We start from the raw sequence: 13,762 nt of genomic DNA, 5'->3' as shown, positions 1-13,762 counted from the left end.
TCCTCTGCTTTTCCTCTTGTTTTCTGCCTTCAGGAGGCTTGAAGCCTCTCCACGTGAAACTCACTACAGTTGAAGTGGATCCTTTGTTTCCTCCCATTTCTGGCCTTGCACTTCTTGCTGTTCTTGTCTAGGAAAACCCTCTTAAACCTAACTTACACCAATATCACTGAAAACAAGCCATATCCTAAGCAGAAGAGCTCAGTAAGATGGTACCACATTGATTAACACCTACACCACCAGGATGTAGTTTTGCATGACAAAGGGTTTCTCTTATATTTAAGGCTTAATCTTATCTGTGTGTATTCTGAAATCTTCTGTTGAATCTCATGCAACAAAAACTCTTCTGAATTCAGCAACAAGAAAGCCAAACTAACTTCAACAAAAAATGTCCAAATGGGTCCCATATTACCTTTGCTCAGTTTGAAGGTCACCCAGCCATGACCGTATTGTTGGTTGATAAATGCACATAAGGTAGCTCCTGAACTCAAAACAGATAATCAACATACTAACACACCAAAATTCTCAGCTGCTGACTTCATCAGGGGCAAGATTGATGATGCTTCCCCATCAAGTCCTATACAGTTTAGTTCTCTCTGTTGCAGCAGTTCTGTGAAAGAACTATAAAAAACTCAGAGGACAATTAAATGCTCAAAGGGGGGAAGGAACGCAATAGGAGGAAGTCTTGCAGGATTAGGATTAATTATTTTACAGAACAGAGTAAAATGGGCCTCATCAAAAATACACTGAGTTCCGTTGCAAATCTCCCACTCAAACTCAGAAAAGCTTTATTTTAGCCTCTATGGTAGATACAAAAGTCTGGTTAAAGTTCACAACCTTGGAATCTTCCTGCTTAGGAACACAAGAATTGCAGGTGCAACCTCCATGGGTTCTCCTTGTGCATACATTCATGGACTGTGCTTCATTGCAGGATCACGTATGATGTTTCTTCCACTGAACCCCTTTCTCTTCACACAGAGCATGGATGGTGCTCCACAGGCAAGCAGTTCCCCAGAGCTGTACAGTCTTTTCATTGACTGAGGATGCTCTGCAGATTGCTTAAATCTTCAAAAATTTTCCTGTAGTTCTTTACAAACATTGATTCCCTGGCCATGACTTTCCCTTTTTCACAGTTGCAGAAACCAAGTGAGGAGTTTAAGTCAAAAAGTAGTTACTAATTTTTGGGATCCATTTCAATAGTCTGAGTCTTCAAAGCACACCATACATGCAGATCCCATTGATGGCAGCTGCATCTCTGTGCTTGCACTGTGGCTCAGGGGGAACAATCAGCAGATAGCTCTGAGGCACCTAAGTGTCTTGCCTCTGGTCCCACAGGAACAGGGTGATCAGGGCAGAAATAGCACCTAATTCTGCAGGATATCAGCTGTAAGTAAGAGACCACTGTATCCCACCCGGTCTTGCCCACTCTATGCATTACAAGCTATGCAGCAACTAAAGCATCCCTCATAATTCAGATGTGATGTGACATGTGACTTTGGTTCTAACTTTTCCCACTTTGTAGGAGCTTGATTTTGTGATCATCAATAATACATGAACATTATTTTTGTAATTTAATAGACCTTAAAAATCAAGAGTTGTAAAAGCACGTAAAGAAAAAGAATTTCTGGCCTTTTCAACCACGCTGACAATTTGCTAGGTGGTGACCTGGGCATCAGCCACCGGTGTAATAGAGGACATGGCAAGTAGCATGTTCCAGGCCTCTTTTGACCCTGATGGAGGGCACAGCTCTCTGGTGACACTCAGACACATTAAACTTAACGCTAGTCCAAGGAAAACTCGGCCATCAAGGCTAGAGGGACAGGAAAAAGCTGATAACTGATCATAAACATTAGGTAAGCTAAGAGGGGTTTCCTGCTTGCTGTGAAGGGAGCTGCTGGGGAAGGCTGGGGTGAAGGAGGAGCTTCTCAAGCCTTCCAGTTGAGGGCTGAATCTGTGCCTGACCTTCAGCCTGTACCTTTTGTTGCAATCATCCAGTCACTTCTCCCAGTGTTTGTTTGAAAGGCTAGAGGCCAAGAGCTAGTAAACTTTGGATTTAACTTTAATTCATGATCAAAGGACAGAAGTGCAGTTCACCACTTCATCTGCCCTGCTCTTGGCTGAATGCCACAGTAATAGTCAGGGAGTCTGGGATTTAGCTCAGCTTTGTGTGCCCTATATGTGAGTCCCACCTTGTTTGCCCAGCGCTGCCTTTGTCTCCTGCCCTACCACCAGTCCCCATCACCAATTTCCAAGTGGTGCCTTCTGCTCCTCTTATCTGCTCATTCATGTCCCTCCTCTGGATGCTTTGTCTTAGCCTCCATTCTCCTTCAGACTCAGCTCTCATCTTCACTTTCTCTTCATATGCTCCTTAGGCTACCTAACTCTTTTGAAGTTGTTACTAGTCAGTCCCAGCACCTGGTCCCACACTTTCCCCATGCAATATCCCAGGACTGAGGAATCCAGAAAGTCCTCCAGTCCATGCACTTTATTTGACTCTTTTTTCTTCTATCCCTTCCTTATCCACTTTTTTTTTTTCCTTTGGAGTGATATTCCTCTGTTTTGTGCTACAGAGGTCTTTGGAAGAGTCACTGCTAGCACAAGGTGTGCAAAAAAGGCCACCAAGTCCTATAATAAATTTTTATAAACTGAGAGGGACAGACTTTTGTAAATACAGGCAACTTTTACTATAGGCTATGGTCTGAGGGTCATGTACAATAAAGACCAATTTAGAGAAAAGAAAGACAAGATCTCAGTATACAAAATAGGGGCATTAAGTTCAATTGCAATGTATTTGCTTGCAAAAAATAATACAGAGTATTATTCTCTTTTTAAGAGTTAAAGGAGGTCTTTTCAGGCCTGTTTCTGATAGACAGAGGGTTGGACACAGAAGAAAGGAGCTTCCAAAGGCATGACTCTTGCCAGATTTTTTTCAGGGCCCAGAGAATATAACTGTGGGCTGGGATCCTGCCTGACTCACTGATGAACTCTGGCATAGGACTTGTTTGAAAGATCAGGCTTTTTGGATTCACTAACTCTTACTCTCCTGACCATTGGAGTAAATGCTCCTCTCCAGAGGTTAAAATGATTTGTGAAAACTTAAGACACCAATCAACAAAACAACTGGAAGAATAAGCTAATCTTATTTGTGGTGAGCAGTCCATAAAATGCCAGCTCACACCAATGGAATGTGTCCAGTTACAGCAGATTATCATGAAATAAATCATTGTAGCCAAAAGCTAAACCAGGAGAGGCAAATCACAGTTCAGGCCCAGCAGTGTGGATACAGAGGGGAAAGGAATATTTTTAAAATACATGTTGCAAATATATAAATAATATCAACCTTAAAGTCACGTCATAGGTGGCATAAATTGAAAACAGGAAGTGGAAGGGACTCGGCCAATGCCTCTCAAGTGTGTGTTTGCAGAATCAGGGTCAGACTGGGTTTGCCAACCCTTCCCTTGCATCCTTCTCTCCAGCCTCTCTACACATACTGCTTCAGCTAGGAGGAGCCAGGGGAAAGGCCTTAAAGCACAAAACGTTCAGGAAAACTGCTTTGCTTGGTGAGGAATTGGGTGTAAAGGCTGGTGGTGAGCTGTGCAGCATGGCTGGTTGCATGGGTGCAACAGAGTTGTGCAAATACACCAGTTCAGTGGTGTGGAGGGGTCATCCCTCATTTCAAACAGTTGTTAGCCCCATCTGACCCTACACTAATGATGTAGGGTGACCCTACACAAGTAGACTTCTTACCTACTTGTGAGAAACAAACATTCCTCTTAGAATGTTTAGTCTTTTACTCTTAGTCCAAGAGTAAAACTTCAATTAATTCAAAACCTCAGTAAAAATGAGAGGGAGCCAGCACTTTATCACGCCGTGGAGACTCAGATCCAGGGAAGAGGCTCAGCAGCAGTCTCACTAGAGACCTAGGCACCAAAATTGGAAGACTGTTGAGGTAGCATAAAATGACTTTAACATCTCTTTTATTTAGTGTAATGTCTCCCTGTCTTTAAAATAAAGCACTTGAATGTGCTTTTGAGAAATACCAGAGCAATTTCTGTTCTTTCACAAGTAGCTAAAAATAAAGACTGGGATATACTTCCTGTTTCACTTCTTAATATATCAGCTTGAGACAGTTTCTACCTCTGAGTGTATTTTTTGTTGACAAATTTGTCTACAAGCCTAAAGTGATTTGCTAATGCACTACTCATCAGATTTTGAGCAAGTACATTCAGACTCGCAAACTCTTTGCAGGTCTTGATCTGTGCTGTGAATTTGCTTACGTGGATCACATGGGAAATTATTACCAGACCCGGAAAAAGAAAAAGCAAGTAAAATACAATGAATTTATGCTGTAAAATTTAACATTTTTTAGTTGGATAATGACACTAGATACACTGGATCAATTTTAAATATTTATGAAAAAAGGGGGGGTATTCAGGAACGATGGCTGTACAGTGCGCTACTGTGTGTCGTAGAGCAAATGAAACCTATTCCGAGTAAAATTTAAGCGACTTGTTAGTATGTATGCTCTGGAGTAGAACACTGTTCTTGGTCATTGATAGTATACTTCCTAACACATCCTGATTGAACACTACTTTGTGGTAAATTCAGTTAAGTAGTCTTCAGCAGTAAAATAGGCCACTTTCAAGTTGCTATGTACTTTGATCTATGTCACAAAACAATTTTATTAGAAAACTTGAAAACTTTGGGAAACAAGCCACATTTTATGGAGAAATAGCTCCAACTCGTGTCTCTAAACAAAGAGCAAAAACCACTGGTGTGCAATTCAGAAATGACTGAATCAAATAGGTTTGATCGGAGTAACATTCCAACCATCAAAAGTTTTCTTAGTTTTGTTTGGCCAACTGCAGAGCACAGATAACAAGTTCAGACTTTTTTTGTAATAATCAAAAATTTATTGAGAATGTGTACAGAAAAATATAACCATCCACAGAGGTAAGCACCACTCAGGGAAGAGGTTTGGGCGTCTTACAGTCAATGGTTTTTTATAGTCAAAACTGTAAGTTTGACTATAGGTAAGTTCAGTGTCTAGGAGAGAAAAGATTTGCTTTCCCTGTTCAGATTGGCCTTTGTGAAATTGTCCTTTACGCGTCTCCAACCTACAACAGAAAAAAAGAGTATTTTAATGTTCTTCTTAAAGAAAGACATACATAAGGCTATGATGACATGTTGATAGTGTTCATACATTGTTATACTAGTTTGAAATTAAAAATGTAACATTTAAAACACATAAGGGCAAAGGATTATTTCTGATCATGAGACTATCCATTTATTTATCTGTTAAAAGAAACAGTAATGTAAAAAGTATACTAAAATCGAAGTACAAGTATTTCTGTGACAAAATGGTAAACAAAGCCAACTTCTGTAAGTGGGCTTAACACTTCAGCTGTCCATGCTCAGTGTTTGAAATGATCACTATGTTCTGTTATTATTTTAATTATTTCCTCAGCCCTGTGGTCGAACCTGTTTGGTGCCTAGATTGTGCTGCTGTCCATCTACTGACAGTCTGTTGAATGGGATGATTTTCATTGCAGATTTCTTCATGGAGTACCACCGGTCACGCCAGGTTGCCCAGATAATGCCATTGTCAAATCCAGATGGACCAGCGTCTTGTGCTGTGTACACACCACCTAAAAAATATCAGTTGGAGTAAAAGAGTTAGTTGCTTTCTAAAATAGTTAATGCGCCCATACATGTTTCTGGTACTAACACTTCCATGGCACCCCTGGGCATGCTAACGGGCCCCGTTCACTGCCTTTGTCCTCCTAGTTTGCTTCTCTCAGGATTGATTCTACCACTTTGGGATGGAGAGTTCCTACTGCTGGTGTTAACAGTTATTGCCAGCTTTGGATTTTTCTTTGCCACTAAAATGCAGTGTCCTGGATTATAAGTATTTAGAAGACACTTCACCTGTGTAATATTTGCCATTGAGGTGGCCAGCATGACATCTATTCATCCACCATCCAGATCCATCTTGCTCAGCACAGTTGCCATCATATTTATCATTGTCATTATCATAGGTACTGAACTGCATGCCGTTATGATAGGTGAAGGATTTATCACTTGGGTCATCTCCAAAATCATAACCATCAAAGGCATCCCCGGCTTCACCACCAAGGAAGTAGGCATAAGTCAGTCGATATTTATCTTCTTCACTTCCCACTTTGAATACAGCATAGTCAGCAGTGCTGTAAACAAAGGAGAATGGTGACTATGAGCATGCTGCATTCTGAGTCATGCACAAATGGAAAATGCATAGGTGTTAGAACTGCAGAAAAGGCATTTATTACATCCTAGCTTTTTAAAAGGAATTGGTTTTATGTGATTGTGGATCTCAGTTCACTGACATACATCCAACCAACTTTTGTACTCCAGTACCAGACATGTTTTCTGACTATAAGTCTTCACTGATATATGAAATATCTACATTATAAAAACACACAGACACACATATATCTATATCTCCCAAGTTTGTAATGCTGAGGCTTACTTAGGTCACGAGAAATATCTTGGTGGAAGGAGCGCATGTCTCCAGAAATAGCAAGGACAATAAGTCCTCCAGGAGAAAGGAATACATAGAATAGAAAATAAAAGAATAGAACAGAACAGTTCATTTGTAAGGGACTTATAACTGTCATGTAGCCCATAAGACACATAAGACTCGAAGAAACTTGAAGAGAAGAAACATATTCCTTCTGCCTAATAAATGAGTGCTGACAGCATGTGGCTTTCAGACATGCCTGGCAACAAGTCCCACAGTGACTGCTGTCACAGCTCTAAGTTCAGGAGCCAAAGCAGTGTCCTACGCATGTTAGCAGGTCTAAGGGCTTGTAATTTCTTCAAAGCTGTACAAACTGATGCAGCAGTGGGAGCAGTAGGTTTTAAGCTGTCATTTTCAAAAGCATCATGAGCAAATACCCTTTTTTGCCACTCCAGTCCTCCAGTTCTATTCGTAAGGTGTAAGGCAGAGTAGACTGTGTAGTTATTAAATGTATCTTCTCATTGCCCAGCCAGAACTCAGTGGTGTCATCTGGAGACAGGTGTCCAAATCCTTCCTTGTACTGAACCCAATTTTTAGTGAAGTCCTCACTCCCATCCAGTCTCTGGGGGGAAAAAAACCCACCAAAACCAGAAATAAAAACCTCAGTCAAAAAAATATGTATCTTATGTAGGTAAATAAATCTGTGCCGATGCAATAAGCTTGCTGATAGTAATAATACATAAGAGACATACCCTTTGTAATACTGTCCAGCCATTGCCATATGAGTCAATCTCACAGTAGACTAGGAATGACTGCTTGGCTTTCTGAGGCTTGATAAAGTAAAGACCACTTTTCCTGGCACCTTTATTTGCAATGTCTTGGCAATCTGAAGTAAAGATATTCAAAGGATCATGATTAATCTAGCTACAATTCTGTCCTCACATATATTTTGTATTCTAACTTTCTTAGCGCAAGAAATACAATTAATCTAAATGCCATTGTTGCAAAGTTAGCTATTTAGTCCACATACTTTAATGTCACTGTTATAAAAAATCTTACTGAGCATCCCAGGACTTGTGTAAGATGAAGATGAATTTAGTCTCACATAGAGTTTAAGCAACTTAAATGTAAAACATAGTCATTGCATTAATTTTTATAGCAACAAAAAAGGACACTTTTGGAACTAATGGAATATTTTTTTTCCTGTGTTACTCAGTAGAAATGTGATAATGAGTTATCTTCTGTTTCTCCATCGAAAGTCTACTTACGTTTAGCATACATTTTGGGACAATGGTATTTTGGCTAAAAAGGCCACGGAAGAACTGTGTCCCATCTGAATGCCTTGTTTGCAGAGTGTCTACTTGCCACTGACATTTATCCAAGCACCAGCTTTATAACTTGACATTTTATATATCTTTGCAGAAATCTGGCCCATGAGATTACAAATAACTCATTGCTGTGACGTCAATTGGCGGCATTTGTAACTGAATTAACTCTCCACCATATATGAAGCATTTTGCATACCTCTTCCACTTGTCTCCTGTATTTCAACCCTGTCTTGGCATGGCTCCTGACACTGTAACTCAAGCTGGGTAATCTTCTCTTTCAGCTGTGTGATCCTGTTGCTGTTCAATATATGTATATCTGTCAATTGTCTGGACAGAAAGACATAAAAACGGGCTGTTGACTCCTCTGTTTCTGAATATGTAATACACATTTCCCTGTACACACACCTCAAATATCTAGCATGCTGCTACATGCACCCCTGTAAAAGGGGGTGCATCTATTAGCACTGATATTTAAAGTTAAGGAAACTAGCCAAAATCGGAAAGCACATGCTTAACCTTACTCAAAACCACATGCAAAACTTGACTCTAATCACCAAAATTCTAACTAGTTATTAATGTATGAATATAACTCTATGGAGAGTTTTACTTTGCTCTCCTAAAGTAAATGATAAACTATTCCTCTTTAATTATGGATGTATTTGTAAAACATGAGTTCTGTAAATAAACTACTGTAAGTGTCAGAATGCCTAACCAATCTTTGACATAATGGTATAGAAGTGGAGATTTTTTACATTCCGGTCAAAAAACATATCCTTAAGATTTAAAAATATTAATGATGTTTTCAATTTTATTTTCAATGTCAATGTAGAACAGACTACTAATGAGTTTAAAGTTAATTATGATTATAACAATGTAACTGAGCTGATTTTCATGGATATATGCAGAAAAATTGGTCAGAATGAATGATTGTATAAATATTCCACACACTCTGCATTACAGCACGAACTCATGACCTCCAAAGATCATGAAAAAGAAATGTAGGGGTAGCTGCTACAGCAAAAGAAACATAAATAGAAATATTGCCAGGCTTCATGGCATTCTTATCTTGCACTTCTTGCACAATTAACAGATCATGCAGATGAGCAAAGAATTCAGTATCAGATCCTCTTGATCCTCCTGTGCCTTGCTAGGTAGCTACTAATGACAGTGTGAGCAAAACTGTCCATGTCAGCACAAAAAAACATTTCTGAGAGAGCCATGGTGGCACTTGATAAAAGAACAGAAATAAAACAATTTGTATTGTCAATAACATAAAAAGTGGAAGATACCTACTGTATAGTATTTTCATGAGACAATATAGTGTTTTCATATCTGATAATTTCTTCAATTATTTTCCTGGACTTTTGAGTAAGAGCATCAATCGAATCTGTAAAACAGACAAAGGTATAAAATAATTGCAATTATGCAATTTAAAAGGAAAACATAAATTATATTTTTCAATTGTGTAGTTATTTCTATATTCTCACTTGGTAATGTCTGCTTCTCTGAAGGATAGAGGCCTTGGATGTGCTGAATCAGATGTTCTGCTGTCACTGTGGAGTTAGAAATTTGCTGCAAAATTCTCTCCATTTCCTGCAGTTCATTATCCACAGTGACATGGTATTTATTAAAGAAATCTGCAATGCCACAGGTTGTTGGGCAGAAGCTACCCTAAAGAAGAAAGAATAATAGTTGGTAATGTTTTGGGACCAAAGAAAGGAGAGCAGAATGTTTGGGCAGAGGAACTTTCATGCACTGCTGACACAAATGATAGTGGATAAAAAAGAACACGAATTTGCCACTCTGCTGTCTTTGTATTTACAGAGGCAGTTTACTTTCATGCTATGTGCATACATAGCAAGAAAACAGTGCATGCTATTACTTTTGTAGCATCTTCTGGATATGTGCTTTCATCCACAGCGCAGCCTCCCATACGTTTTTACCAAGCGTACATTGCTATTAATAAATAACAGGTTTAAGCACAGCACACTTAATAAGTATTGAAAACAATGAGGTTCAAGTGATAATGGTAGTTAATAATCAGCATAGGAAAGCTTTAATTACACTCTTAAGATAAAAGAAAATTTTTCAGGTACTTACAAATCGATCATCCAATATGCAGCAGTTGTCTATGGTAGCAACGTACTGAAGAGAAGAAAGAAGACCATTTTCAGTGGATTTTTTCTGACAGCGCTTTCTGTGCTAACATGTTTTCTAACACTCTCTCTTCACTTACCGCCATGCTGGTACAAAAGAGCAGGGAGAGGAGACACCCCAGGGGAGTCCAGCTGTGCAACCTCAGCCCCATCATGTCTGTCCCACCAGGTGCTGACGGCTGCTCTGTGCAGTTGTGCAGCCAGCAGCTGAAAATGTTCAACCCAGCACAGGGTGGCAGCAGTTTAAGGAGGCAGGCTGAAGCTAGGGGCGGGCACTGGGAGGTGGTGGGAAGAGGTGGGGTAGGGTTTTGAGGTGGATTCCCAGAATTTGCACACCTCTCTTACTCCTCCCATTTTCAGAACCTGTTTCCCACTTACCCACTTGATCTCTGCTCCAGACAGGCCTCAGGGGAGGCAGGAAAGTGGAACAAGGCATTGAGATGCTATATCCAGTAACATGAGCATAAGGAAACACACTCGGCTTCACGATGGGGGCTGGCAGAATTTCACTCAAATAGTACAAGGAAAAGCCACAGTAGCCATTTGAATTATGTGCAACAACTGTAGCCTAACAATAAACACTGTTTTGTGGTTATGTAGCACTTCTCTGCCACAGATCTCAATGTGCTTTGCAAAGAGACTCAACATAATTTTCCCTATTCTGTGGATGACAAAACTGAGGAAAAGAAAAGTATGAAATTGCTGGACAGTGGCATATCTGCAAAGAAGCCTGTGGTATTTGTCACAGACAATGAAAGCACAAATGTTCCCTACCCTTCAACACAAGGAGTCCATTTCAATGGCTTTGGTCAGTGCTTTCTTATTGGGGGACTTAGTTTGTTGGAATCTGCCTTATTCAATATTGCTAGAAGACTGGTGACAGGCCCCCTTTTCTGCTACAGGCTTTGTCCCAGGCAAATTGTTTCAGTATGTGCTATCTGTATTAACAGCAATCATACCTTTCCATTCATGCCCTGCACCTGGTCTCCAGGCTGTGACTTCTCCAGAGATTTTGTGCCTGTACAGCATCATGCGTGATGAGACAATGTTGAATGAGGCTTTTGACTTCATTACACGTTTGACCAAATAATGAAAAGAATGGTGGGACTGGGGCTCACTGCTAGATCTTTTGTTACTGGGGTCAGCTTTGTGATTTCAGGCAAATGATTTCACCTTTGTACAGCAGGATCAATACTTCAACTTTGCTTAATAGGCACTTAAAACATAGACAAAAGCATTCCATATAAACTAGATTATTACAAAATTACATCAAATTATGCCCTGAAACATGGAGAGTTCCTGACCTGTATATCCTCTTTTTATCTGGTCACGTTAGGTCAAACAGAATGTTCCTATCATGTTCGAAGATATTGCCAGAAGGAGATATGAGTATTCATGATGCTAAAAATCCAACTGATGTGACACTTCCGTGAAGCTGAAGCACTGTTCATGGGAGAGTCAGCTTTCCAGTAGCTGTACTGATGACCAGTGAGTTAGCTGCCAGGTTGCCAAAAGTATTTTTCAGAAGATGACTAATGCTGTAAGTTTGTCCTTCCAAATCTGGTATTACCCTCCAGAGTCATGTGCAGAATGTGCTTCTGTTGTCCATACTAATACAGAGAGGACATGATTCCACCTTTTATGTGGTTAGTTCTGTTTCTTAAAGAGTGAAAATAAAGTAAATTAAAACTGGGTAAAAGTCTACCTGCTTTTGTGTTTTTTCTTGTTTCTTCATTGATGGTGTTAACATCAACTCAGGAAACTACCAGTGAACCTCCTTGCCGCTGCTGCTCATACATTGAGCTTGCTTTGCTGCTTCTTTGCAGGTCATGACACATGGGTCCACAGGGTCCTGGAGGTACAATGTCAGAGGCTGTGCACCAGCAGGATTCCCTTAGATATGACAGTACAGAATGAGTAGATGGCTGGTATGAACTTCGTAAGATAACTGGCCCAGCTTTAACCGCAGATGTACACTGAAGAGTGCAGATGGGCACGTGCTGTTCGTGACGCAATTAGGTGAACCACCTAACACAATTCAGGTATCCCTCAGCCTTTAACAGACTAAAGAACACCCCTTTCCCTTTTGTCACTAATAACAGTACATATAGACTTGAAATTCTGTCAGAAGAATATTTGGTTACAGAAAATGAAAAAATTTGTCTTGTGTTTCTGGGCAAGAACTTCAAGAGGCAGAAAAGATGACAACAGTCAACTCTGGCAGTAATAGCCTAGTTGATCTTGAGATAAAAAGCCTGAGCTTTTAGAATTAAACCATGAGAATGGTTGTAATGAAATAATATCCATGTATAAATAGAGTTTCAATGTTCAAGATAGTTGGCTAATTGGGCAGACAAAGCAAAAGAACCATTATCCCTAAAAATGAGCAAGGAATAGAAAACCCAAATTTTAAATCGTGTGCTTGTGTTGCACAAAATTATCTCTGTATATATTTATATTCATGAAGGAATCAAATTTCAACATTGCCGTAATGATTACCAAATATCTGCACATTGCATTTGTAAGTTCTACTTAGCTGTATTTATGGTTGCAAACACTGGTACTACTTAGCAGAGGATGTAGATACCCGAACCTCAAGAAATTTGTGCTTGCTTTACTAAGTACATGGTCATGATTTAGCTTTAAATAATTAATCCTTTCATATATTTGCTTTCTTTTCTTTTCTTTTCTTTTCTTTTCTTCTCTGGTTTCACCATTCATTATTTAGAAATATTTTATTCCCGCTTTTCATTAAGTTGAAAACCACATGTTTTCTTAGAAGAATGAGTATGTAGTATTTTTCCTCCCTTACATGACATTTTGACTTGATGTGTTCTGGCTGCAAAACAGCTGACCCATTTACCAAACAAATGTGCTAGAGACCTAGTTGTACCCTGAGACGTGTCCAACATAATTTAACCATGTTGATTTTCTGGCCAGTGTTTTATTTCCAGTAAGTCTATTTACTGCTTTGTTAGCACATGAAGAACAATTTGTGTAGCACAGGTGGAAATAAGAGTTCTCAAACTCAGTTTACTTTTTTCTTGCAATATATTTTTGAGGAGATAGTAAAGGTAAATCATTATTTGTTTAAAAGAGCTTTTTTCAACTCAATATTGATTAGTATTTTTGTCATAAAGCCACTGGGACTCTATCCAACACCTTCCCAGTATTCATAGAAAACCTTTCCTCAGAAAAATGAATCAAAAGAAATATGCTTTTGTTTGTAAATTAGTTTCTGAATATCATTATATCCTTACGGCTGTCTTGGAAAAACAGCTGTTTTTTAAACTCATACTTACATGCCTTAAGAATCTAATCTGAAAAATCAGTCTACAGTATTTCAGAAATTCTGTAGTGACATATTTTAACATTTTCAATGGGGTTTTATTACTGTTTAACCTAAAGTGTTCAGTGGACTTGAACTTGCATTTTTTTTAGATGCTCCCACAGTTAATCTTCCCATTTAAAAACAAACATCAAAAATAAATATAGAAAAATACCAAATAATAAATATTGAAAAAAAACCCCTACTCTGCTTTGCAATCCATCATCAATATGCATCACCCTGCTTGTACTACTACTAACTTAAACAGATTAGTGGGGAAAATCCCCTTTGCTAGGTCAATCAATGAGTGAGTGACAATTAGGATGAGAAATAGAAACAGCTAACAAGTTGTCTAGTATTGAAGTTATGCTGATGGTGTGCTAAAAAGCCAACAGTACGAAAGTGAAAATGAAAAACAAAAAGGTTTTGTAGCTGATCTTTCTCTTTCAATACT

At 39.1% G+C, this 13,762-nt stretch overlaps 1 protein-coding gene across 1 annotated transcript; it reads right to left on the bottom strand.

The window, feature by feature from the left end:
• Positions 1–4,893: 4,893 nt before the first annotated feature.
• FGG (fibrinogen gamma chain) lies at positions 4,894–10,176 on the bottom strand. The gene is made up of 10 exons (XM_027739562.2): positions 10,061–10,176; positions 9,925–9,969; positions 9,312–9,495; positions 9,118–9,211; positions 8,021–8,151; positions 7,249–7,382; positions 6,934–7,118; positions 5,926–6,203; positions 5,479–5,645; positions 4,894–5,114 (listed from the first exon to the last, which is right to left on the bottom strand). The coding sequence occupies exons 1-10, from the start codon at positions 10,133–10,135 to the stop codon at positions 5,100–5,102; spliced, it is 1,308 nt and encodes a 435-aa protein (XP_027595363.1). The 5' UTR covers positions 10,136–10,176; the 3' UTR covers positions 4,894–5,099.
• Between the last annotated feature and the right edge of the window lie 3,586 nt (positions 10,177–13,762).

The sequence above is a fragment of the Pipra filicauda genome, unplaced genomic scaffold (assembly GCF_003945595.2).
Source record: "Pipra filicauda isolate LSUMZ 115617 unplaced genomic scaffold, ASM394559v2 scaffold22_size4397567_pilon, whole genome shotgun sequence".
Lineage (NCBI taxonomy): Eukaryota > Metazoa > Chordata > Aves > Passeriformes > Pipridae > Pipra > Pipra filicauda.
This window is presented reverse-complemented; position numbering and strand designations above follow the sequence as displayed.

Excerpts from the sequence above, each read along its gene's own strand:
- FGG (XM_027739562.2), bottom strand. The coding sequence starts at position 10,135 with ATGATGGGGCTGAGGTTGCACAGCTGGACTCCCCTGGGGTGTCTCCTC. Across the intron at positions 9,496-9,924 it reads GCATATTGGATGATCGATTT|GGTAGCTTCTGCCCAACAAC; the intron begins GTAAGTACCTGA and ends TTTCTTCTTTAG. Across the intron at positions 6,204-6,933 it reads GACTGGAGTGGCAAAAAAGG|CACTGCTGACTATGCTGTAT; the intron begins GTATTTGCTCAT and ends CTTTGTTTACAG.